General features: G+C 40.9%; 1 protein-coding gene across 1 annotated transcript in view; it reads left to right on the top strand.

Annotated features, from left to right (window-relative positions):
- Positions 1-27832, top strand: part of LOC111976258 (contactin-associated protein-like 5) — a 116120-nt gene that overhangs the window by 75361 nt on the left and 12927 nt on the right. The window contains exons 9-18 of the mRNA XM_024005031.2: positions 3194-3337; positions 12842-13016; positions 15530-15636; positions 20195-20314; positions 20833-21033; positions 24620-24776; positions 25018-25145; positions 25358-25528; positions 26364-26582; positions 27476-27715. Of these exons, the coding sequence (XP_023860799.1) occupies positions 3194-3337; positions 12842-13016; positions 15530-15636; positions 20195-20314; positions 20833-21033; positions 24620-24776; positions 25018-25145; positions 25358-25528; positions 26364-26582; positions 27476-27715 (1662 nt within the window). The remainder of the gene's footprint in view (positions 1-3193; positions 3338-12841; positions 13017-15529; positions 15637-20194; positions 20315-20832; positions 21034-24619; positions 24777-25017; positions 25146-25357; positions 25529-26363; positions 26583-27475; positions 27716-27832) is intronic.

Raw genomic sequence — 27832 nt, 5'->3', positions numbered from 1 at the left:
GGGTCAAGTGAAGTGTACTGTTTGTTAGAGGCGCGCGACCTGAAAGCACGCTCCACTTTGTTTTCGTCCGGTATTGAACACAGTTTTCCAGTCTTAAATTTGAWCGATTATTTACGTAAAAAAATACCTAAAGTTGTATTAGGAAAGTTATTTGAAATGTTTGGAACAAGTTTACAGGTAACTAACTAGATATTTTGTAGTCATGTTGCGCGAGTTGGAACCGGTATTGTTCTGGATCAAACGCGGTCGAATAAATTGACATTTTGGATATATAACGACGGAATTTATTGAACAAAAGGACCATTTGTGATGTTTATGGGACATTTTGGAGTGCCAACAAAAGAAGATCTTCAAAGGTAAGGCATGAATTATAWCGTTATTTCTGAGTTTTGTGTCGCGCCCGGCGGGTTGAAATATGAATGTCATGTGTTTGTTTGGTGGGGTGCTATCCTCAGATAATCGCATGGTTTGCTTTCGCCGTAAAGCCTTTTTGAAATCTGACATGTTGGCTGGATTAACAACAAGTGTAGCTTTCATTTGGTGTATTACATGTGTGATTTCATGAAAGTTTAATATTTAGAGTAATTTAATTTGAATTTGGCGCTCTGCCATTTCACCGGATGTTGTCAAATCGATCCCGTTAAGGGGATTTGATCCCTAAGAACTTTTAAGAAACATTTTTCAACAGAATCTGCTTGGGCTGACCCAATTTAGTCGATTGTTTGGTCGATAGGCTGTTGCTCAACCAAGATTCTTTTAGTGAAGCAGTTGCAAATATATAAAAAAATATATACATATGGCACACGAGACACCTGTTGGATTCAGGCCTGTCTGAGAGGACTATGTTTGTTTGGTTACGGTKATTTCTGTTAATACATTCAATATATTATTATTACAGTCTTACCGTTGTGTTCGTAGGAGTGGACACATTATTTGCGGAGCGCACAACCTAGGCTACACTTGTMAGAAAAAGGTTTTGGTTTATTTCATTCCATTTACAAGTATTAATTGTCTTTTGTTTGGAGCGTTCCTGTCAGTCTTGAGTAAGAACACGCACCTGTTTACACATAGAAGTAGGCCTAGGCTACCTGGCCTGCGCGCAAATGTAGGCTTATAAATGTGCCCATTTGGGGATCTGATACTATTTCAGATTGTCTTAACTCACCATTTTTCTTCGCCTCAAACAGCAAGTAAACAAGTCTGTTTTTACATCCATTGAGAATGAGAATAGTTCCTCAACCTAGCTTATTTGAAAAATCTTTCCAGCTCTCTCCCTTTCAATAACTACTCAGCATGAAAGGGGAAAAAATGTAATGCTCTGATCCGGTGAAACGTCATAAAAATGGCCTACCTGATTACTTTTTATCCCTTGGGCAAATAGCCTACAGCTGTGTCTGTCTGTCCGGGAGCTCACTGGCACCTGAAACTCTGAGGGCCCAGAATATTTTATACAATGTTGCAAGTTTGCTAGCAGGAGCTTTTGGCTGACCAAGTTAATAGCTGATACAATGTTTCAAGTTCCTTGCAGACAGGCCATGCATATCCAATGTGATTTATAGGATATTCATTTTTTTATCAGGATATCTTCTACCTGCAGGCTGCAATGTTTTTATTTGATGGCTTTATGTAGGAAATGTTTTACATATTGGCAATGGCAATAGAAGTTAATTTTATATTTGTATCATTTTCATTTATATATAATTTTGAATAACCACATGACACATGAAATGAAAATGTGAATATGAAAATCATAACTGGCACGCAGATCAATAGAAATGGTATGATAACTTGCCACTCCAAATGTAAAATGTTGCTTATTACTGGCAACTTCAGGAGCATAAGGCCAGCAGCAGCATGCAGSAGAAGCAGGAGGGTCAGGAACAGGTTTTTGTCTTCTGGTGGAATTGATCTCTCTGAATTGATCTCTGGCTCCCTCTAGTAATTTGTGTCTTCATTTTTAAATCGCAGTGCTTAAAGCATTAGACATGCTCAAGTAACATACATATAGTTAATTCTATTCAAACATAGGGTGGGTCTATATATGGAAAATACACATAATTATTTTTTTGATCAATAGTTTTTGACCAAAAACAGACGACTCCCGGTTGACCAACATTTGTTTTAGTCAGGGACAGCCCTAGAATCGGCGGAATGAATACACCGCCCTGTGACACTCATCTTTTTGCCATTGAATGCAATGTATTGACATAAACATCAACCTTGTGACACTTGTCTTTTTCCATTGATTGCAATGTATTGAGAAAAATGTCTGTTTTTCAAATCAAGGTTATCTGAATACTTGTTTTGAAATGTATTGAAAAGTAATTGAAATGCCTGAAATAGTATTTGAACCCAGGTCTGTCACACAAAAAGATAAACATTTGGTTTTGTCAATTTTTTAACAATGGGGAGATGAAATATGCATGGAGGTGGGATTCCATATTGTTGGATTTAGTTATTTTTACATGCTTAGCAAGACATAGCAGTCAGACAGAGTTATGTTTGACCCGTCTCTGTGTGCTCATTTGAGACTGATCTCACTCACTGCAACATAATCAAGATGTTATCTGTAACAATCCGAGGTTGTCCTCCATCTGTTGCATGTTGGAGGCTTTTCAGAGTCAATGTTTGAACCAGGTGTGCTTTTTTGTTTGTTTCAAACAATTTACTGCCTGAAATCTAGCACATTTAATTACATTCCATTGTAATTCTCCTAGCCTGCAACCCTGCGAGCAGATGGCAAGCACAGAGGGGATTGTAGACAGAGCAGACACACACAGAGCTTGGATGCCCTTCACTGTAAAGGCCTGAGCTTAATTAAATCAAAAACCAAAGATTATACCAGTGAGGTTTACCATTGGTTCCTTCTCAGAATGGAACTACAAACACAACAGATGGGGGTTGTGGGTGATCCTTTGTTTATTTGATAATGTAAGGGAAACTATATGAAATGTGTGTGTAGTGTGTGGAGGGAGAGCCATAAAGTCAACAGCTGCGAGAGCAACCGAGTGAATGCAGAGGTTTGTTGCAGACAAACAGATTGTATATCTAAATATAAAACTGTACGTTTTTTTCGTAAATTGTTTTTAGAACAGTGTAGTTGCTATGGTAAAATAACAGTGATGTGCAGAGATTGATAGTGTATTTTAAAGTCTCCAAATCACCCAGAACCTACACCCTGCTGTCTCCACAGGTCACAGAGTGAATGATGGACTGTGGCACTCCGTGAGTCTCAGCTCCCGAAGTCTCCAGGTCACCATGACTCTGGACAACGAGCCGTCCTCAACCATCGAGCTGGCGGACCACATGGACGCAGGAGACAACGTCTACTTTGGAGGTAAGAYGACAGATAATATGACCAATACTTCGTTAGGTTTGAATATATGTTCTAGTATTTACAGTAGAAAGGCAATGACTTGATTAAACTGGGGACTGTAATACCTAAGAAGCCTCACTCTTTGGCATCGTCACTCAAGTGCCTTAGTGGCTCTTAATTTACATTGGCTTGTAAGCAGAAATGTACTTAATACATCCCTGTACAAACTTTAGCTTCCCAAAACTTGCCATTTACTGTACATCTCAAATCTTCTGATAGCTGGCGTTTTACTAAGCTGRTTTTAAAAGGCTTCAACTTATATAATGGCATGTCTTGGCAGGTTTAACTCTGCTCTCCTTTTTTGGGGCGACTTCTCTCTCTGCCATAACAGAGGTTTAACAACTGTACATGATTGTCACTAAATCACAAATGTTGTATTTTCTGGTTGCATGTCTCCAGTCAGTAAGTCAGTTCAGCACTCTTAGCATACAACATACAGTGCCTTCGGAAAGTATTCAGACCKCTTGACTTTTTCCACATTTTGTTACGTTACAGCCTTATTCTCATCAATCTACACACAATACCCAATAATGACAAAGCAAAAACACGTTTTTAGATTTTTTTTGCTAATTTATTCCAAAAAAAAACTGAAATGTCACATTTACATAAGTATTCAGACCCTTTACTCAGTACTTTGTTAAAGCACCATTGGCAGCGATTAAAGCATCGAGTCTTCTTGGGAATGACGCTACAAGCTTGGCACACCTGTATTTGGGGAGTTTCTCCCATTCTTCTTTGCAGATCCTCTCAAGCTCTGTGAGGTTGGATGGGGAACGCTGCTGCACAGCTATTTTCAGGTCTTTCCATAGATATTCGATAGGGTTCAAGTCCAGGTTCTGGCTGGGCAACTCAAGGACATACAGAGACTTGTCCCAAAAGGCCACCCTGGTGGTTATCAGTTGGCTGTGGCTTGAGGGTCATTGTCCTCGTTGGAAGGTGAACAGGTTTCATCAAGGGTTCTCTGTAATTTGCTGGGGATATCTTTGCTCGTGATCCAGACTAATCTCCCAGTCCTGTCACTGAAAAACTTCCCCACAGCATGATGCTGCAATCACCATGCTTCTCCGTAGGGATGGGTCCAGGTTCTCTCCAGACCGTGAAGCTTGGCATTCAGGCCAATAGTTAATCTTGGTTTCATCAGACCAGAGAATTCCAAGTGGGCTGTCATGTGCTTTACTGAGTAGTGACTTCCGTCTTGCTACTCCTACGTAAAGGTCTGATTGTGTAATGCTGCAGAATAGTGTGTTCTGGAAGGTTCTCCCATCTCCACAGAGAACTGTAGAGCTCTGTCAGAGGGACCATCGCATTCTTGTCACCTCCTGACCAAGGCCCTCTCCCCAATTGCTCAGTTTGGCGGGTGGACAGCTCAGGAACAGTGCAAACTTCTTCCATGTAGAATGATGGAGGCCACTGTGTTCTTGGGACTTTCAATGCTGCAGAAATGTTTTGGTACCCTTCTCCAGATCTGTGCCTCGACACAATCCTGTCTCGTATCTCCATGGACAATTCTTCGACCTCATGGCTTGGTTTGCCTTGACATGCATGTCAACTGTGGACCTTATATAGACAGGTGTGTGCTTTTCAAATCATGTCCAATAAATGTAATTTAACATGAATCTTCCTTAGAAGTTGCGTCATACTGGCAAGCAGCTTCGGGCTGCCGCAGAATTCTATGGCACGTTATGTGTCAGCCATTGTTGCCATTAATGCTAGTTAGTGCTAGTTTGACCACCAGAGGGATCTTTGGAAAGCATTTGACTGTTTCAATATTGGCTGACGAGAGAATTTAATACCTTTTTTGTAAGATCATGAGTAATGATATGATTTTTAAGAAATTGTAACTTAATTAATTTGATTAATATATGGTGTTTCTATTCCAAAAAAACTAAAAACTAAACTTCAGAGTTTTCGTTAGTAAAATATGGCGCTGTCAATGATGTGCGTACTGGGAGGGAGTCAGGTGCAGAGAGCAGAGAGTTGTGAACAGGCGCACACTTTATTTAGGCAGGAGAAACCAACAGACGTACGCCACTGTCAACCTCCAGCAATTGGCAAAAGTGGAAACTTGCAAACAGTCCCAATAATATGTACAAACAAATAACAATACCGTCGTGAAATAAAACACGGAAATGAATGCATACCAGTATAGAGCGTCAAAATAGACACGTAACACAAAACAATCTCACACAAAGACAGGGGGAACAAGATAAATACATGTAGTGTGATTGAGGAATGAAAACCAGGTGTGCAGCGAACAAGACGAAACAAATGGATAAATGAAAAATGGAGCGCGAGTGGCTAGAAAGCCAGTGACGTCGACCGCCGAACGCGCGCCCGAAACAAGGAGAGGAGCCGACTTCGGCGGAAGTGGACAGGCATGTAAAAGTGAAGAGCAAATATAATCCTAACATTTCAAGGACATACAAGAGACTTGTCCAAAGCCACTCTGTGTTATCTTGGCTGTGTGCTTAGGGTCATTGTCTGTTGGAAGGTGAACAGTTTTCACAAGGGTCTCTCTTGTAATTTGCTCGGATTCTCTTGCCTCTTTGCCTTTCCACACCATAATTGTAGGCTAAACAATACCCAAATGGGAGATTCAGTGAAAATAAAGTCTCATTGATTTATCAAGACCAGTCCCCATGCTTTTCTCAGAGCAGCGTGAAACTGTGCTGAAAAGTTTAACCTCACGCGGGTAGCATGTCAAAGCTTATATGACCAATTTTGACTTTGGGTTTCAGTAAGCAACAATTTGTTGCCTTCATTAGCCTACTTTATTCTTAAGTGAACTCCAGCACAGAGAAGAGAAAGGAGTCTTAAATAATTCAACAATAAAGCGATTGAATTCYCAAATGCATTTGACTGTTTTTAATATTGGCCATCAACCAAAAACACAGCATCTACCGTGATAGAAATACGTTATTGTATTCTATTGAATTTTTTTACTATTTCAAAATGCATATGTTTATTAGGRTACTGTGCAGTCTGACAAGTAAACATACCCTACATTACATAGTAAACATGGTAATGTGCCTAATTCCTTACATAAGGGAGAGCAGGCCACTTCCAGACTTTCTCGATGACCTGAASWACTCATTAACTCWGTCTTTAATGCTTTTTCGGGTTGCATCAGTCATGGACAGAAACTTCTGAAAGTCAGTATTAATGATGAACACCCGGAGGTTCACTMGTAAGCCACATTTGCCTTGTTATCCATCCCAGTTGGTATTCTGTGTCAACTCGTGTTATCTCTCTTCGGTTACACATCCTTGGAATAGCAGAACAGCATAACAGTCCGGACGGACCTTGCTGTGCCTGGTGAGCAGTTCCTCAAGTTTTGTTGTCAGAAGAGAACTGGAAATGTCAGAGTGAACCGARGACCTGACGAACCCGCCACATATGTTGACTCTGCCTGTCAGAGGTGGAATTCCAGAGCTCACAGGTGTGCCTGGCATGGATTGMMACTCCATTTCGTTCCTCGCCCTCTTCAACGCGTCATTCTCCGCCAAATCCTATTATAACAATTGGATGACTTTGGGTGTTCCAGTAAGCAACTATTTGTTGCCTTCATTAGCCTACTTTATTCCAATATTTCTGTCATTAAGTGYTATTTATTCCCATAGTATTCGTTATGGATCCATCCAGATGTGGTTAGAAAACAATGCATTTGGTGGACCCGTAATAGTCTATTGTCCTGCTGATAGCCCATCAAGGGTGCATGGCTTCTTTTGTATTCTTAAAAGAACTCCAGCACAGAGAAGAGAAAGGAGCCTTGAATAATTAAACATGTCAGTAAAATACTGTTAGACTTGGGGAATATGGTCACGGACAGTGCTATTCGCCTGTGTTACGCCGAACGCGAAATCCCAGGAAAGGGAACAGGTACAGTAGGCAACAATACTGTAAAGTTGGCCTAATAATGATAAAAAAGAATGCTTAAATAAATTGACTGCTGGTCTTTACTGTATGCTACACATTTTTACATTGTATTCCATTTCCAACAAAACTATTCAAGCCATCAACTAACTGATGGTTGAAGATGATGAGTGATCGGCAAAGGCAATCTGGAATCTGCTGGCATCACAGCACAACGTCAACATCGCTCTAATCACAGTCAGAAGACAGTTGAAGAAACTTGAGTGGACTTATGGAAAGGCTCTGTTACACGTTTTATATACAGTTGAAGTTGGAAGTTTACATTCACTTAGGTTGGAGTCATTAAAACTAGTTTTTCAACCACTCCACAAATGTCTTGTTAACAAACTATAGTTTTGGCAAGTCGGTTAGGACATCTACTTTGTGCATGACACAAGCAATTTATCAAACAGTTGTTTACAGACAGATTATTTCACTTATAATTCACTGTATCACAATTCCAGTGGGCCAGAAGTTAACATACTCTAAGTTGACTGTGCCTTTAAACAGCTTGGAAAATTCCAGAAAATTATGTCATGGCTTTAGAAGCTTCTGATAGGCTAATTGACATCATTTGAGTCAATTGGAGGTGTACCTGTGGATGTATTTCAAGGCCTACCTTCAAAGTCAGTGCCTCTTTGCTTGACATCATGGAAGAATCAAAGACAATCAGCCAAGACTTCAGAAAAAAAATTGTAGACCTTCACAAGTCTGGTTCATCCTTGGGAGCAATTTCCAAARGCCTGACGGTACCACGTTCATCTGTACAAACAATAGTACGCAAGTATAAACACCATGGGACCACACAGCCGTCATACCGCTCAGGAAGGAGACGAGTTCTGTCTCCTAGAGATGAACGTACTTTGGTGTGAAAAGTGCAAATCAATCCCAGAGCAACAGCAAAAGACCTTGTGAAGATGCTGGAGGAAACAGTAAAACAAGTCCTATATCGACATAACCTGAGAGTCCGCTTAGCAAGGAAGAAGCCACTGCTCCAAAACTGCCATAAAACGCCAGACTATGGTTTGCAACTGCACATGGGGACAAAGATCGTACTTTTTGGCGAATTGTCCTTTGGTCTGATGAAACAAATATAGAACTATTATGTTATGTTATGTTTGAGGAGGAAAATGGGGGAGGCTTGCAAGCCGAAGAACACCATCCCAACCGTGAAGCACGGGGGTGGCAGCATCATGTTGTGGGGGTGCTTTGCTGCATGAGGGGCTGGTGCACTTCACAAAATAGATGGCTTCATGAGGAAGGTAAATTATGTGGATATGTTGAAGCAACATCTCAAGACATCAYTCAGGAAGTTAAAGCTTGGTCGCAAATGGGTCTTCCAAATGGACAATGACCCCAAGCATACTTCCAAAGTTGTGGCAAAAAGTCAAGGTATTGGAGTGGCCATCACAAAGCCCTGACCTCAATCCTATAGAAAATGTGTGGGCAGAACTGAAAAAGCGTGTGCGAGCAAGGAGGCCTACAAACRTSWCMCAGTTACACCAGCTCTGTCAGGAGGAATGGGCCAAAATTCACCCAATTTATTGTGGGAAGCTTGTGGAAGGCTACCTGAAACGTTTGACCCAAGTTAAACAATTTTAAGGCAATGCTACCGAATACTAATTGAGTGTATGTAAACTTCTGACCCACTGGGAATGTGATGAAATAAAAGCTGAAATAAATAATTATCTTTACTATTATTCTGACATTTCACATTCTTAAAATAAAGTGGTGATCCTAACTGACCTAAGGCAGTGTAACYGGTTTCGTCCTCTTCGTCTGAGGAGGAGTAGCAAGGATCGGACCAATATGCAGCGTGGTAAGTGTCCATAATGATAATTTAATAAATCAAACAGAACACTTAATGAAATAACAAAAATACAAAACAAACAACCCGAAACAGTCCCGTATGGTGAAAACACTAACACAGGATACAACCACCCACAAAACCCAAAGGAAAAACAGGCTACCTAAATATGGCTCCCAATCAGAGACAACGACTGACATCTGCCTCTAATTGAGAACCATACTAGGCCAAACACATAGAAACAGACAACCTAGACATACAACATAGAATGCCCACCCACATCACACCCTGACCAAACAAAACATAGAAACATACAAAGCAAACTATGGTCAGGGCGTGACAGGCWGGGAATTTTTACTAGGATTAAATGTCAGGAATTGTGAAAAACTGAGTTTAAATGTATTTGGCTAACGTGCATGTAATCTTCTGACTTCAACTGTATGTACAGTATATATTTWAAAAAATKTGAACATTAACCATGTGTGTTCTCTTGTTTTGTACTGTTCTGTAGTTTTGTCACAATAATTTGTCTGACAAACAGAGAACTTTGCGTGCTGCAGGCCCAGGTATGAATCAAAGCTGGTGAGACATTCAATGACATCATCAAGAGTTATGCAGGACCCTATGTCAGAGAGGTGTTTTTGTGACCACATTGTGTCCTACTAATAGCCCTTGTGAAAAACAATAATTTGTTATTGTTTTCAAAATACCTCCAGGGCCGATAGACAAGTTCCTTACTTTTTCCACCTTCCGCTTCCATTTTTGCAGTAATGCTGCAATTAGTTGGTTGTAATTTTGGGTAGAGCAGACATTTCCATGTTAGCTGCATGTGTGACATAACTCTACCAGTCCTATTTATGATATAATTTCCAAAGATTTAACCTTTTTTAAACATTTTATTGAAAAATAATGTTTTTTTTTAATCAATTGTTATATTTGAGTTTAACTACAATATTTATTGTATTATTTCATTTTCAAATAACCGAAAGTGACAGCTGTAATCTGAATAAAGGTAAAAAGGCCATTCTTGAACATGGGGTGAGACATACTTACTAATCTGCTAGAAAACCAGTTTGGATTTAAGTATAACTTTTGTATGACTGACGCCTTTAGTGAGAGGTCTAATGCTTTAATATTTAATCATTTCTGTCCTCCGAATTGATATTCATTATATAAATAGGTCCATGTGCACCTTCATCAGATGAACCGCAACATGTCGGCTAAAGCGGTTTAATTCATGAATGCATTTGAAAGTTTTCAATATTGTGATAATGAAGAGCAAAATAATCCAAACATTTCCAAATAAAAATCGGATTGATGTATCAAGACCAGTCCCCATGTTATGTAATTCAGTGATATTTATTCGCATAGTAAATCGATACGGACCTGTTAATATATTTAAAGCCCCTAAACTCGGCAAGAGTCTATAGTCCTGCTGATAGTTGAAATTAACGTCTGCATTTTGAAATAGTTTATCATTATTTTTATTAACGAAAGCATAAAGATGTTGATGAAGTAGTACTGTACAGTATATGCTTTATCTGACATTTTGCGGTTGCATGAGGTTTGGAGATAGAAATGTAAAACTTTAGAATACTTAATACATTTCAAGTTGGGGGGATTTTTTTTCACACCTAGCCAAGCTATCCTTTTGTAAAGGTTGAAGAGTCTGTTGTCCTGCTAATAGCCCATCATGGAAACGTTGTTTGCACCCATAGGTTTTAGGCCTGCAGTAGGTTATAATAATCCCTGCCTTCTGGGAATGTTTAAATGTCCAAAAGTTATGGGTGGAGTTAGAATTTTGGATGTCAGAAGTATTAAAATCAACCAATTTAAATATGCTTTATTATCCAAATGTTTAAAGTGCAACACGCATCTGATTATTCAATATGATTAGGATTTATTTTGTTTACATTCTTTATTGGAACCACAATGTCACAAATTATTGAACACACACAACATGAGCAGATTAACTTTGTCAAAACCGTCAAAACATGTATTTATTAAAGACTAACAGAATGAAAACACCTCCATTCATTTACGAACAGATATTCAATTTGTGCCACAGTTTAGACTACCGATAGATCAGTGATATTTTTGAGATGATTTTGTTTTCAAATACCCGAAAGTGAGCGGTTGTAATCTGAATAAAGGTAAAAAGGCCAATCTTGAACATGGGGTGAGATAATAGGATCTTAAATGGAATATTTTTTGCTCATATAATTTAAACAGGTTGCTAGGTGTAGTCAAAACCATAAGTAAATATGTGAACTGTGATATGACTAAAGAGTTAATAAGGGTGATTTTTTTCACAAATAAACAGGTATTTTCATCAATGGCACATTGTTTGAAGAGTCCACAAACAGGAGGTGGAGTTCCAGAGTTCCTCGCCCTCTTCAACTCGTTATTCTCCGCCTGACTCTCCACCAATGCCGCCTGATTCTCCGCCAATGACGTCTCCCCCAATACCTCCTGCCTCTGGACCAATGCATCAGCTGATTCATTTTACAATCACAATCAGATTAATTTTACAATCATAATCCTAACATTTCCAAATAAAAATCTGATTGATTTATCAAGACCAGCTCTGTCATTCAGTAATAATAATAATAATAATTGTTGGATAACAGATCATCTCTCAGAACTCATTTCAGAGGGGGCTTCTATCTTCAATATAATCATTAATTCTGAAGGTCAAACCCAGAGGTGGCCTGCAGTAGGTTATAACTAACGGAAAATTGCATGTCAATTCATAAACCATGTGCCATGGAATCGGTACATCTAAAATCTCTTCCCAACTATTTTGCAATCTATATGGCACAGCTGTCAATTTTTTGGTTCTGAAATGAAACCGGTATATATTTTTATTTATCACAATTTTCTTTAACCAATTTTGTTCTTTAATGCAGGGCCGCCAGACGTGTTCCTTACTTTTTCCCCCTTCCACTTGATAAAGGTTCCAATTGATAACTTTTTTTTATTATCAAATAGTATATTTGAGTTTAYCCACAGTATTTGTTGTATTATTTGTTCTGTCTTTTCTGGTGGATTAAACTGAAATTGCAACCAACGATATTTTGGAGATTATTTCGTTTTCAAATAACCGAAAGAGAGCTGTTGTAATCTGAATAAAGGGGAAAAGGCCACACTTGAACATGGGGTGAGACATTCTTACTAATTTGTAAATAAAGCCAGTTTGTTATTTTGAACGATTTATTTATGTTTTTAGAGGGAGAAAAACCAAAAGCCCACCGTGCCTATTTTTCAAAAATCGTCAGTCCACATGTCAAATGAAATTCCCCAATTGTATTTACCCAAGTTCTCTCTTAACTCCAGGACCACCAACAGTTTTTTGTTGTTGTTGCCTGATGCAGGACACTAGTGCCAGAGAAGAGAGACTCTCAGACTGAAAACACTTCCATTCATTTACGAAAAGATAGTAAATTTGTGCCACAGTTTAGACTACCAATAGTTCCGCGTTCTAACTCCCCCTTGTGATGACAGAATGCCACCATCTACCACTAACGGTCGCGGCATAAGCTCGTAACTTTTAAAGGAAGGTATTTTTGTTTTTATAGGTTATAGGGTATTTTTTGTAGATGTAATTTATTTAATCCGTTTTAAGGCTGTAACGTAACAAAATGTGGGAAAAGTCAAGGGGTCTGAATACTTTGCATTATTACAGTAGAAGCTGGTTTGGCAGATGTTTTGTTACGTAAACATCCTTCTGCTGTGTGTTCCATTAGGCTGTCCCTCCTTGTCCCCAGCTGAACCAGGCTGTGAGAACCCCACATTGGCATTCCAGGGTTGCATGCGTCTCATCTCCATCAACAGCCAGCCCATGGACCTGAACCGGGTGCAACAAGGACGGCTGGGAAAGTACAAGGAGCTGCAGTTTGACACATGTGGCATCCATGACAGGTATCACAATTGCTGTATACAATATTAGAATTTTGAAATGATGTGCCAAGGTGACAACCTTCAACTCAAAGCATATGCACGGGACTTTTGTTTTTTGCTTATGCAACTAACACAAAACTTAACACTTGATTATTTTCAGACCTTGTTTGATATGGTATGTTCTAGCAACTCTGTTTGGATTGTGCAAGCACATAATTGCTGTCTCCTCATTTGATTTTATGGCGCTGGTATAAAACATTGTAGTTTATTTTGGACCTGAAGCTTGTGAAATCCTTTTCTCACAGCTGAAGTGTGAGCAAATGAACATTAACACATGTTCTAAGGCAGGGGACTTTTGAAGTCAGCAGCCTTTACAGGGTCTACAGTAATTACTGAGGAGGGTAGAGTAATTATAGAAACGTGGTAGGTTCCTATGTTGCCCAATGGAAAAAGCAGCTGATTGGGACTCTGCTTTCGACTGTGTCTCTAATTAACTGTGACTGGAGTCAGAATGCCGATTGACTGATTGCCAGACTGACAGTTTACTGTACAATTTTTACTGGGATGCATGAAACCCAGGAGCCAGTTAACCTAAGATCCACTGAGAAGTGATGATGAGGAGAGCAGCTTATTTTTCTTTAGTGTTTCCAAAAGTGTCGGGAGCGAAATTTCTCATGTTATGACACCACACCGAACATATTTTAATTGGGAACCCAACATGAGAAACAGTAAGCAAAAATAATTATGTGGCAAAGCTCAAAAGAGGCAACTTGTTTCTTAGTGTTAAAATCTTGAACATTGTTTCGCTATTTTTATGTATAGAACCAGCGCCCAATACATTAGTCAAAGCACAATATGAATAATCAGATGTCTACATGCAGAGCTATACTGTAATTAGACTATACACTATTTCAGGATCTGCAACACGGAGTGTTTTTGGAGAACTGGTGATTTAAACAGCACCCATTTCTGAATGACTTTGTATTTCGTTCCTGTGGTGAGGATTAAGCACTGTGTTTATGCTTGTGGTGTTCCAATAACCAACATAATAAAAAAAGCTTCCATCTTCAACCTTTTCAATATAATGACAACCTACTTATAATTGCGTAACCTCCACTGTAACGGACAAATCACTGCAATCAAACAAGATTACGACATACCCTGGGAGTTGTTCTTTCTATCGTCTTACCTTTTTAGAAACAGTGTTGATTTATCCTRCCCCCTGCTCAACACTGCCTGTATATTAATAGTATAACATAGCAAAGCTAGGCCTCCCTCTGTCTCTCTCCATCACCAATTCTCCAGCTTTAAAACATGCATGAGCAGCTGTCACCCTCCAGGACCCTGCCAGGCTCAGGATGGCAGTCCCCTAACAGCCAGCGCAGGTTGACTGGAAGACCGCGGCCTCCGCATGCCACCGTGGAGGTGGGGGCCATGGGTGCCTAGGAATGTTCAATAAAGCCATTAAGGGACATGCCCAACCTAACTCAGCACTTTGGCTTGTGACATACTTTAAAGAAAAGCAATTCATTTCTTTGTCAGCGAGGGAACTAATTACATAACACAAAAAAACTCGYAGAGATTATAGTACCTTTTGTTGAAGAGCTTTCCTTGCCATTCACTCCGACCACTAAAACTTTATTGTCCGGTTTATTGCYGAGGAACAGTTCTGCAAGTTGAGCAGCATAATTTTATGGTCCACGAAAGCCTTTTCTGTGTGCATGAATAAAAATAGCACAGCAATAATTAAACCATCACCTGAACATTTTTCGGKGAACAGTTGACTCCTTTTGTAGTGCTAAATAGGTAAATGGGTATTGTAATAGCTGTGTTGTATGTACAACCCCCACTAAACCAGAGCTCCCCTGGGACAGGTTTCACAATTGAAGCGGAATTAACTAATATATGCAAGCTTAAAAGGCAGGTAATTTTAGAAGGTACAGAGGCARGAGGAAGGCACTATTAATCAGTGTCTTTCCATAGCCAGTTTCACTGGTACTTTTTCTGCATATTGTTAACATTTACAGAGACCTCAGACGATTTGCAGAAATGTCATGGTAGAGAGGGAGAGGGGTGAYGAGAGTGGGGTTGGGTTGGGTTGCTTGCACCTGCCATAGCTATGCATGTTTACAAACAACTGCCMGCACAAACACCTGCTTTACTTGAATTTGAGCCCCACACAAAAATCAACAATAACAAAATTGTTATGAAAATCRAAACTCAATATTCTGTTTGCTAAATCTATTGTCACTGGAGAGTTTTGTATGCAGATGCTCGTCTTTAAACCGCTCCCTGTGAAATTAGACTGTGTCTGGAATAAATAAAATTTTAAGTCTTAGTCGTTTTGTTGTTAATAAGAAGATGTCACAAATATCAAAACACTGTCATCAAAACCATTATCTCCAGCTAGTTCAGTTCAGTCAGAGAGTAGGAACAACCACATTGTTTTAGCATTGCTGTCTCCATGACATTGCCTCTCTAGTACCAGGTTACTTGGATTCCTTCCCACTGTCTGATCTTCCCTGTCTCTCCAGATGTCTGCCCAACTTCTGTGAACATGGAGGGCAGTGTTCCCAGTCCTGGAACACCTTCTACTGTGACTGCTCTGGAACAGGATACACTGGAGCCACATGCCACAACTGTGAGTCCCTGCCTGCTCTCCGGCTGTATGGGACATGACTGGGCTGACCTCTGTACCCATTGTGTTTTATTGTGTAAATACACTAGATGACCAAAAGTATGTGGACATGATGTGGACATGATTTTGGAATTAGATGTTTTGACAAGCATGTCAAAACATCTAATTCCAAAATCATGGGCATTAATATGGAGTTGGGGTCACCTTTGCTGCTATAACAGCCTCCATTCCTCTGGGAAGGCTTTCCACTAGATGTTGGAACATTGCTGCGGGGACTTGCTTCTATTCATCCACAAGAGCATTAGTGATGTCGGGCAGTCTGCGTTCCAATTCATCCCAAAGGTGTTCGATGAGTTGAGGTCAGTGCTCTGTGCACTGGGGGCATTGTCATGCTGAAGCAGGAAAGGGCCTTCCCCAAACTGTTGCCACAAAGTTGGAAGCACAGAATAATCTAGAATGTCATTGTATGCTGTAGCATTAAGATTTCCCTTCACTGGAACTAAGGGGCCTAGCCCGAAACCATGAAAAACAGCCCCAGACCATTAATCCTCCTCCACCAAACTTTAAAATTGGCACTATGCATTGGGGTTGGTAGCGTTCTCCTGGCATCCGCCAAACCTAAATTCTTCCCTCGGACTGCCAGATGGTGAAACATGATTCGTCACTTCAGAGAAAGCATTTCAATTGCTCCAGAGTCCAATGGCATGAGCTTTACACAATTCCAGCCYACGCTTGGCATTGCGCATGGGGATCTTAGGCTTGTGTGCGACTGCTCGACATTGGAAATTCATTTCATGAATCTCCCAAAGAACAGTTATTGTGCTGACGTTACTTCCAGAGGAAGCTTTGAACTTGGTAGTGAGTGTTGCAACCGAGGACAGAATATTTTTACCCGCTACGCCCTTCAGCACTCCTTGGTCCCGTTTTGTGAGCTTGTGAGGTCTACCACTTCGCGGTTGAGCCGTTGTTGCTCCTAGARGTTTCCACTTCACAATAACACCACTTACAGTTGACTGGGGCAGCTCTAGCAGGGCAGAACTGACTTGTTGGAAAGCTGGCATCCTATCAAAGTCACTAGGCTCTTCAGTACGGCTARTCTACTGCCAATCTATGTCTATGGAGAWTGCATGGTTGTGTGCTCGACTTTCTACACCTGTCAGCAACGAGTGAGGTTGAAATAGCCGAATCCACTAATTTGAAGGGTTGTTCACATACTTTTGTATATATAGTGTATACTACTCAGCAAAAAAATAAACGTCCCTTTTTCAGGACCCTGTCTTTCAAAGATAATTTCTAAAAATCCAAATAACTTCACAGATCTTCATTGTAAAGGGTTTAAACACTGTTTCCCATGCTTGTTCAATGAACCATAAACAGTTAATGAACATGCACCTGTGGAACGGTTGTTAAGACACTAACAGCTTACAGACGGTAGGCAATTAAGGTCACAGTTATGAAAACTTAGGACACTAAAGAGGCTTTTCTACTGACTCTGAAAATCACGAAAAGAAAGATGCCCAGGGTCCCTGTTAATCTGCGTGAATGTGCCTTAGGCATGCTACAAGGAGGCATGAGGACTGCAGATGTGGCCAGGGCAATAAATTGCAATGTCCATACTGTGAGACGCCTAAGACAGCGCTACAGGGAGACAAGACGAACAGCTGATTCGGCAGTGGCAGACCACGTGTAGCAACACCTGCACAGGATCGGTACATCCGAATATCACACCTGCGGGACAGGTACAGGATGGCAACAACAACTGCCCGAGTTACACCAGGAACGCACTCTCCCTCCATCAGTGCTCAGACTGTTCGCAATAGGCTGAGAGAGGCTGGACTGGGGGCTTGTAGGCCTGTTGTAAGGCAGGTCCTCACCAGACATCACTGGAAACAACGTCGCTGGACCAGACAGGTCTGGTAAAAAAGTGCTCTTCACTGATGAGTCGCGGTTTTGTCTCACCTTGGGTGGCGGTCGGAATCGCGTTTATCGTCGAAGGAATGAGCGTTACACCAAGGCCTGTACTCTGGAGCGGGATCGATTTGGAAGTGGAGGGTCCGTCATGGTCTMGGGCGGTGTGTCACAGCATCATCGGACTGAGCTTGTTGTCATTGCAGGCAATCTCAACACTGTGCGTTACATGGAAGACATCCTCTTCCCTCATGTGGTACCCTTCRTGCAGGCTCATCCTGACATGACCCTACAGTATGACAATGCCACCAGCCATACTGCTCGTTCTGTGCGTGATTTCCTGCAAGACAGGAATGTCAGCGTTCTGCCATGGCCAGCGAAGAGTCGGATCTCAATCCATTGAGCCGGATCTCAAATCCATTGAGCACGTCTGGGACTGTTTGGATCGGAGGGTGAGGGCTAGGGCCATTCCCCCAGAAATGTCTGGGAACTTGCAGGTGCCTTGGTGGAAGAGGGGGTAACATCTCACAGCAAGAAGGCAAATCTGGTGCAGTCCATGAGGAGAGATGCACTGCAGTACGTATGCATCTGGTGGCACACCAGATACTGGACACTTTTGATTTGGACCCCCTTTGTTCAGGGACACATTATTCCATTCTGTTAGTCACATGTCTGTGGAACTTGTTCAGTTTATGTCTCAGTTGTTGAATCTTGTTATGTCATACAAATATTTACACGTTAAGTTTTCTGAAAATCAATGCAGTTGACAGTGAGAGGACTTTTTTGCTGAGTTTACAGTGGGGCAAAAAGTATTTAGTCAGCACACATTGCAGCCACATTAAGTTCTCCCACTTAAAAAGATGAGGAGGCCTGTAATTTCATCATAGGTACACTTCAACTATGAACACAAATGAGAAGAAATCCAGAAAATCACATTGTAGGATTTTAATGAATTATTAGCAAATTATGGTGGAAATAAGTATTGGTCATAACAAAAGTTTCTCTCAATACTTTGTTATATACCCTTGTTGGCAATGACAAGGTCAACGTTTGTAAGTCTTCAAACGCAGTTTTCACATGTTGCTGGTATTTAGGGCGCATTCTCCATGCAGATTCTCTGGAGCGTTGAATGGTTTGGGGGTCTGGTGGCTGGGCAACACGGACTTTCACTCCCAAAGATTTTATGGGGTTGAGATCTGGAGAATGGCTAGGATCCCAGGACTGTGAAATGCTTTTACAAGCCACTCTTCGTTGCCCGGGGGTGTGTTGGGGATCATTGTCATGCTGAAGACGCAGCCACGTTTCATCTTCAATGCCTTGCTGATGGAAGGAGGTTTTTATCAAAATCGATACATGGCCATTCATTCTGTACTTTACACGGATCAGTCGTCTGGTCCTTTGCAGAAAACACGCAAAGACATGATGTGTTCCACCCAATGCGTTCACAGTAGGTATGGTGTTCTTGGATGCAACTCAGCATTTTTTGTCCTCAAACACGACGAGTTTAGTTTTTACCAAAAGGTATTATTTGGTTTCATCTGACCAGTATGACATTCTCCCAATCTTCTCTTGATACATCCAAATGCTCTCTAGTAAAGCTTCAGACGGGCCTGGACATTATCTGGTTAAGCAGGGACACGTTGGCACTGCAGGATTGGAGTCCTGGCGGTAGTGGTGTTACTGATGGTAGGTTTTTTTTTACTTGGTCCAGCTCTCTGAGGTCATTCACAGGTCCCCACGTGTGTTGGGGATTTTGCTCCCGTTCTTGTGACATTTTGGACCCAGGTGAGCTATTGCGTGGAGCCTCAGATGGAAGAATTATCAGTGTCTTGTATATTTCGATTTCCTTAAATTGTCCACAGTTGATTCTACAAACCAAGCTGCTTACCTATTCAGGATTCAGTCTTCCCAGCGGGTGCAGGTCTACAATTTTGTTTCTGGGTGTCCTTTGAAGCTTTGGTTTGGCCATAGTGGAGTTTGGAGTGGGATGTTGAGGTGTGGACAGGTGTTTTTTATACTGAAACAAGTTCAACAGGTGCATTAAACAGGTAACGAGTGGAGGACAGAAGACCTCTAAAGAAGAAGTTCAGGTTTGTGAGAGCAGAAATCTTGCTTGTTTGTAGGTGTAAAATACCAAATATTATTTTCCACCATAATTTGCAATTAAATTCATAAAAATCCTACAATGTGATTTTCTGGGGTTTTTTTTCTCATGTTGTCTGTCATAGTGAAGTGTACCTATGATATACAGGCCTCTCTCATCTTTTTAAGTGGGAGAACTTGCACAATTGGTGGCTGACTAAATACTTTTTTGCCCCACTGTATATGCGACAGGGTTGACCACTATTCCCATTCTGTTTCACTGTGTAAATAAACAATCTAGTCTCACTATTTCCATATCTAATATGTTGTTTTAAGGTTTAGCCATAGATTGTTTTGCATACTTAGAGAGTGTTTGATGAAATACGAGACACTTTAGTTATTGCTAGGCCACCATCACATTTTAAATGGAAACAAATAAAAATATACACATCCGCATAATAAAACTATTTCTGCAAGCATTTTTCTTTTTGTAACAGCCTGTATATTTTATTACATTTACCCTACTCAAATTGTATTTTCATTCTCTACTCCCATGTGTGTTCCTCTGTAGCCATCTATGAGGCATCATGTGAGGCCTACAGGCTGACTGGCAGCTCCTCGGGCTACTTCTCCATTGATCCAGATGGCAGTGGACCTCTGGGGGCGACACAGGTCTACTGCAACATGACAGGTGAGCTGCCATCCTGGCCCTCAACCCTACATAGACATTTAGACATGGCCTTTATGATCTTGTTGTCAGACTAATCTAGATTTTCAGCCAGAATTATACTTTAGATCGGATTGCCATTGATCATAATCCAACAATATTATGATAATTCAGATCAATCTCAGTCTATTTCATTGATCTTCATGGGCTTTATTTAAGATAGGTACATTCTGGATTAAATGCATTTTTCTTTTCCCTTTATCCCTTTATTTGGGAAGCAGCCACATTAGACCGTTTCATATCTGTAAAATCAGAATGCACTCTAGCGAGGTTGACAGAGACTGACTGGTAATTAGGGGGACTGTCAGATATGTAAATACCTCCCAGTTTGGTACAGGATCATGAATAATCATACATCATATTCAAATCACTCCTCTTCCTCAATTATTCTATTTATGCATGTGCCTTTTTACATCTGTTTTTAAAAGTGTCAAAATAAACTAAACTWAAACCTGTTTATTTGCTCCATATTGTGTGTGTAGAGGACAAGGTGTGGACAGTGGTGGCCCACAACAGCACAGATCCAGTCAGGGTCCAGGGTTCTACTCTCCAAAAGCCCTACGTTATGAAGTTCAACTACAGCGCCTCACCTGAACAACTGATGGCCCTCGTGGCCGGGTCAGAGCAGTGTCAACAGGAAGTAGTATACAGCTGCAGGAAGTCCCGCCTCTTTAACACTTGGGGTGAGCATTTCCAGTATTGGCTTGTAACATGACTGGAACTTTATCTCCTCAAAACAGTTCAGTTACAGATATTTAGCACATTTCACTTAGCAGGCAACCGAAGCACAACCCATTTAATACCCATTGTTTGTCCATGTAGAGTTTGTCTATTCCCAGCTGTATAAGTTCTATTGAACATTGTTTGTGTGCCGTCGCACGGGGAGTTGAAGAATTCATCTAGCTAGTGAGACCCCTTTATTCCCTCAGTTTTCTCATCGCTTGGGGAGAACCCAACTATAGGTTAATCATTTATGAAAAATGTATGGAGTCAGATCTCTATGAGGTGAATACAATGTCACCGCAGACAATAAACAACTTTATTATGCCCAAACAACAAGATCATTAAAGTAAGAAAATACTTTTATTTTCAGGCCCAGTAGATATGAAACAAAACATAATTGCTTTCATTGTTTACTTGAATGCTTCAGAAACCGTTGTTGTCTAAAAAAGAAGAGATTTAAAAACACGGCTCACTGTAATTGGACTTGCAAACAAAAGATGCTCCTTATATTACCAATGTAACCATGTTTCCATCCAGTTTTTTATGCAAGTAAAGTCATAAAGTACAAAAAAAAATCATTACAGCTATAATGGAAACAGGAAGATTCGGTGTAATTTTATAAATGCAGACAGAGCATTTGTTCATTCAACGTGTTGGGATCTTTTTGTGTCGGTAAAATGTATAATGCAGGAAACGCCTTTAATGCACAAATATTGATATAATAACCATCATATCGAAGTGAATTAGGAGTCATGCGATGATATGGTGTGTGGTCCTACCACTACGACTCTGGAAACCATTCAGTTTATTAGGCTACAGATAAAATAAGTTATGATAAACTTCACAGGGTGGTGAAAGTGCACGGTGATGAGCTTGATGCTGCTTTCCAATAAATATCGCAGGTCTTATTCTGGTGACATGATGATCGATGCTTGACTGCTCTCGCTCTTATCCATAATAATCTCATCATGTAGACTAGCCTACCCTCACAGCCTACCCGCACTGTATCTGCGAGCTGTTGGCTAGAGCGCAGGTACCAAGACCAGAGTAGGCACATTTGCCATTTAATGCAACAGTTTTTGTGACAAAACTGTCGGTAAAGTTGAAAATGCAATGGAAACGCATTGAACCTTCGGTTTTATTCAGTACATGAAAACTTAAGCGAAAATGTACATTCGTCTTGACTACGTCATCACACACTGTTTTTTATCCTCAAAAAGTCTGTTTAGTGGAAACATAGCTCTGGTGGGAAATGTTAATATTTTTTTAATGCAGATTCTAGAATATTTGCATGAAAATCTGTCGCCAATTGGATGGAAACCTAGCTAGTGATGCACTTTCTATTCTGCTGTGTAAAATATGGCTTTTTTCATGCTACATCATAAGAAGCTTTAGAAAAAGGTTATCATTATGGCCAGGCCTACACTTCATTTCCCAGAGACAGAAATAGATCCAAATGCTAAATATAAGCTGCATAATGTGTAAAACTAAAAGAGGTTGAACCGAAGCAAACAAGGGATTTGTAAAAAGCGGATTATCATAACATGATAACTTCTACTTCATATGTACATGTTTCATCTGCATGAAAAAGGGAAACTTTATATTGCTCACCTTTTCACGATAATGACAGGAAGATCTTACATAACATCATATTTGAGTAACAGGAAACATTTACCCTCACCATTTATCTAGATGAAAGCATCACCTTGTCTTTCCTGTCATTTGAAAATTCCAAGTAATTTATTCTCTGGAAGGGTCTTGATAAATAAGTTCTTCCTAACTCCTTGAGACGGTAGCTCATATCCCTATACGGAAATATAGATTTAATCAGATCTCCCCTTTTGTTTGAGCACGTTTGGAAACCAATTTCCTCGTGATTACTTTGATTTAACTGGAAAACAAGACACGGACACCACTTCCGTTAAGCTGATCTATGGAAGTGTATGCCCTGCATTTTGTTGAATTATTAACCTAGCTCTTATCCCAGACTCGCCAAAACCATAATTATATCCTCAAACTATATCTGACACTAATGGAAAGCAAACAACTGATTTATTGCGATTCATCATGATGGTTGAACTTTTTTGAAAGAATCTTGATGCACAATGACYGCCTACCAGGGAGCAGTGGGTTAACTGCCTTGTTCAGGGAGAGAACTATAGACGTTTTCCTTGTCAGCTCAGGGATTCGATCCAGCAACCTTCCGGTTACTGGCCCAACGCTCTAACCACTAGGCTACCTGCTACCTTCTATATCAAACATAATTTTAGCATCAATGCACGAATATGGGGAAATCCTCTGGTGTAGAATTACCACCACTCCAAACTCATAAATTATAGTACAGTTGAAGTCGGAAGTTTACATACACTTAGGTTGGAGTCATTAAAACTCGTTTTTCAACCACTCCACACATTTCTTGTTAACAAACTATAGTTTTGGCAAGTCGGTTAGCACATGTACTTTGTGCATGACACAAGTCATTTTTCCAACAATTGTTTACAGACAGATTATTTCACTTATAATTCACTGTATCACAATTCCAAGTGGGTCAGAAGTTTAAGTTGACTGTGCCTTTAAACAGCTTGGACAATTCCAGAAAATTATGTCATGGCTTTAGAAGCTTCTAATAGGCAAATGTATATCATTTGAGTCAATTGGAGGTGTACCTGTGGAAGTATTTCAGTGCTTACCTTCAAACTCAGTGCCTCTTTGCTTGACATCATGGGAAAATCAAAAGAAATCAGCCAAGACCTCAGAAAAACAATTGTCGACCTCCACAAATCTGGTTCATCCTTGGGAACAATCTCTAAACGCCTGAAGGTACCACATTAATCTGTACAAACAATAGTATGCAAGTATAAACACCATGGGACCACGCAGCCGTCATACCGCTCAGGAAGGAGACGCGTTCTGTCTAGAGATTAACGTACTTTTGTGTGAAAAACTGAGTTTAAATGTATTTGGCTAAGGCGTATGTAAACTTCTGACTTCAACTGTATATACTCATCTTATTTCCATATAATTTGTTATTCCTAAACCATTTCTGTATTCGGTGGTCTATTCTGCTTTGTTTCAATTGAGTAACAATGTCAATTTGACATGATGACRAAAGGCAGGAGAATATTGGATAACATACTTTTGTACACTGTATTCCGTTATCCCACAACATACACTGTCAATGTCAGTCAGTGTGACTTGACCAGTACCACTATTACAAACCCCCCATGCCCACACTTATCAAATTACTCTCAATGTAATGTTCCTATTATACAGTCCCCACTCTCCCACCACTCTCCTGTCTTAAGAGTACAGTCTGAGAGCTAAGGGGCTGCTCCCTACAGGCCTGGAGTGTCTCTAATGCAGAGTCCTATTGTCTGACGGATGACTGTAGCAGGGCCACTTACAGATGCTCCAGGAAATGAGCCCTGCCTGTCTGACTGGCATCACTGAGGGTTCATTGACACAATGCCATGGGATGCCAACAGATGCTGTACAGATTATGCTACTCTATATGTGGACCTAATTGTAATACTGTGGTTGGTGCAGATGGCAGCCCCCTGTCCTGGTGGGTGGACCAGGGTGGAGAGAGACGGACTTACTGGGGAGGCTTCCTGCCGGGGGTTCAGCAGTGTTCCTGCAGCCTGGAGGAAAACTGCATGGACATGAACTACTTCTGCAACTGTGATGCCGACACAGACTCATGGTAACAAGGCAAATATAGCTGTCTGTGTATCTACTGCCCTGTCCATCAAAATGATTTAGCTATGAATCTGTGTGCATATCTTATATTTCTTGTCTCATCTTATATTTCCACATTTGTACAGTATTCAGTATATTACCTTGTGTCAAATATTGAGATTAAGTGGGTCACGACAGGGGAGGCGAGGGTTCCATCATTGTTTGATTCCTTCCACATAGAGCATGCTCTCCTCTCTGTATTGTAGGGCTAATGACACAGGAGTCCTCTCCTACAAAGAGCACTTACCAGTGAGTGAGATCGTGATTGGAGACACCAACAGAACAGGCTCTGAGGCGCTCTACAGAATCGGCCCACTGCGTTGTTATGGTGACAGTAGGTGAACTCTTCTGTTTTGTTAAATTTTTATCTTACAGATGGTCCCTTTAAACATCCTTGTTTTCCCAGGCCAAATGCTGATTAAATATTGAGTATGTTCAAACGCTCCACTTAGTTCCAAGACATAAACCCTTTTTCACTCATCTCTGTATCCTTATTATGAGTCAAGACTTTCATCTAAGAAGAATTGTCTATTTCCTGTTTTCTAGAGTCTGTGTGGAATGCGGCGTCCTTCTACCAGGAGTCCTCTTACCTGCACTTCCCGACCCTCCAGGCAGAGCTCAGCGCTGACATTTCCTTCTACTTCAAGACCAGCGTCCCATCAGGAGTCTTTCTGGAGAACCTGGGCCTCAAGCACTTCATCAGAGTGGAGCTTAGCTGTGAGTTTGTGGGCCATGCACGCACGCACAAACACACGCACGCATGCACAAACACACACACTCACGCACGCACGCACAAACACACACACACACGCACGCACAAACACACGCACGCACGCACAAACACACACACGCTCAGAAATAATATGCACTTAATTTCATGAGAGCACTACATGTGACATAAAATCACAAATCTAATCCAATTTTATTGGTCGCGTACACATATTTTGCAGATGTTATCGCAGGTGCAGCGAAATGCTTATGTTTATGTTTCCAGCTCCAACAGTGCAGTAATACCTAAGAATACAAAACAATACACACAAATCCCCCCCAAAATAATAAAGGAATTAAGAAATATCTGGTTGAGCAATGTCTGAGTCTGTAATTGAAATATACTTTACGTATATAATGGTGTGTATAGACATTATGTACAATATATTAATATAAAAGGTGTGTACAGCAGTAGTTATATAGGATGACATGTGCTTCAAAAAGCTGTCCAAGCTGTCCATCCAGATATAAACTTCATAATGTAATCCAAATTATAAGATGTATTATAAAGCACAATTGCAGCGGTATATCATCAAGCTGTCAACTTAGCTTTGAAAAGATGCAGAAAATGACCCATGTGCCTGGAGAGAGAAAGAGCATAAAAGAGGGTTGGAGAGGTGGCAGGGGGTGGGAAAGGAAATTCTCAGAACTCATTGTGCGGATATACTTCTATTGAAGGGAAAATGTGAGAAACCGTTGACAGGAAAATGGAAGTACAAAATGTGAAGAATGAGTTCTCTGTGACCTGACTGTCAGCTATTCTCATCCTGTTCTGCTCCCTCAGCTCCGTCCGTGGTGACGTTCTCCTTTGACGTGGGAAACGGGGGGGTGGTCCTTGCCGTCAAGTCCCATGTGCCCCTGAATGACAGGCAGTGGCACTATGTGAGGGCAGAGCGCAATGTGAAGGAGGCCTCTCTGCAGGTGGACCAGCTGCCCTTGCGCTTCCTGGAAGCTTCATCTGATGGACACCTCCGCCTCCGGCTCAACAGCCAACTGTTTGTGGGTAGGACTGGCTTGTCCTCATAGCCTTAGTCTCAGTCTCAACAGCCAGCTGTTTGTGGATAGGGCTGTTCTGCTCTTAGTCTCAGTCTCAGTCTCAACAACCAGCTGTGTGTTGGTAGGCCTTTAATTGTGGCCTTTCCCCCTCAAGTTCCACCAGAGATATACTGTATTGTCTCGGTACAGTTGCAATCTCAGGATTTACAGTGTCCTCAAATTTGACAGTAGGTCAAGGTATGAATTATAATGCTATTAGATATTCTTTTTCATATTCATTATCATTATCTCACTGCAACTTTCTGGTTATGCCAAGGCATTACACACATGAATGGGTTCCCTATAAGAAATTCCCAATGAGCTTTTCCTGAGATTAAACCTTTATTTGGCCATAAATCTTGATTTGTCATTCGGGGGCTATACAGTTTCTTCTGCTCATAATGGCTTGAAAGGTCAGCCCAACACTTCATCGTTATAGATATTCTTCCATATTTGCATATAGTTAGTCTTAATGAGGCCTCTCACACATGAATAGTTCCAGAGATGTCTTAGATGCTTACTGGAATTAAATCAAGGGTTGCAGTAAATCAGTGGGGTGCTTTCATATGTATAAAGACTAGTTAGAAATGTTTTATAATGTATATAACGTGTCATCTCCTCCTCTAGGGAGAACAGCAGCCAGGCAGAGGGGTTTCCTGGACTGTATTATGTATATAGAGTAGTTATACATCTGTTATAGCATTCTATTAGGCATTATTAACTAGTTATAACCTGCAGTCTCACCTCTAGGAGGAACAGCAGATAGTACTCTATGGAATATTATGCATGATATACTAATTGTAAATGTGTTACACTGTAAAAGCCATATCAAGTCATTATAACCTGTGGTCCCTCCTCCAGGGGGAACAGCGGCCAGGCAGAGGGGCTTCATGGGCTGCATCAGAACTCTGAATATAAACGGCATGACCTTTAACCTGGAGGAGCGGGCTAAGATGACCCCGGGCGTAAGTGCGGGCTGCCCCGGCCACTGCAGCGGCTCCAGCAGTCTCTGCCACAACAGAGGGAGGTGCATCGAGAAGAACAGCGGCTACGTCTGTGACTGTTCCCAGTCTGCTTACGGGGGACCCTCCTGCAAGGAAGGTCTGTGAGGATATGCCCCCAAAAAACTAGATGTAAATGGGATCACTCATGAGATTGTCTATGATTAATTATTTAATGGAAAAACACTTAAAACACAATGATTAAGACATAAGAATA

Source organism: Salvelinus sp. IW2-2015, linkage group LG2, assembly GCF_002910315.2.
Source record: "Salvelinus sp. IW2-2015 linkage group LG2, ASM291031v2, whole genome shotgun sequence".
Taxonomy (NCBI): domain Eukaryota; kingdom Metazoa; phylum Chordata; class Actinopteri; order Salmoniformes; family Salmonidae; genus Salvelinus; species Salvelinus sp. IW2-2015.
Note: the sequence above shows the minus strand (reverse complement) of the source record. Positions and strands in the feature narration are given on the sequence as shown.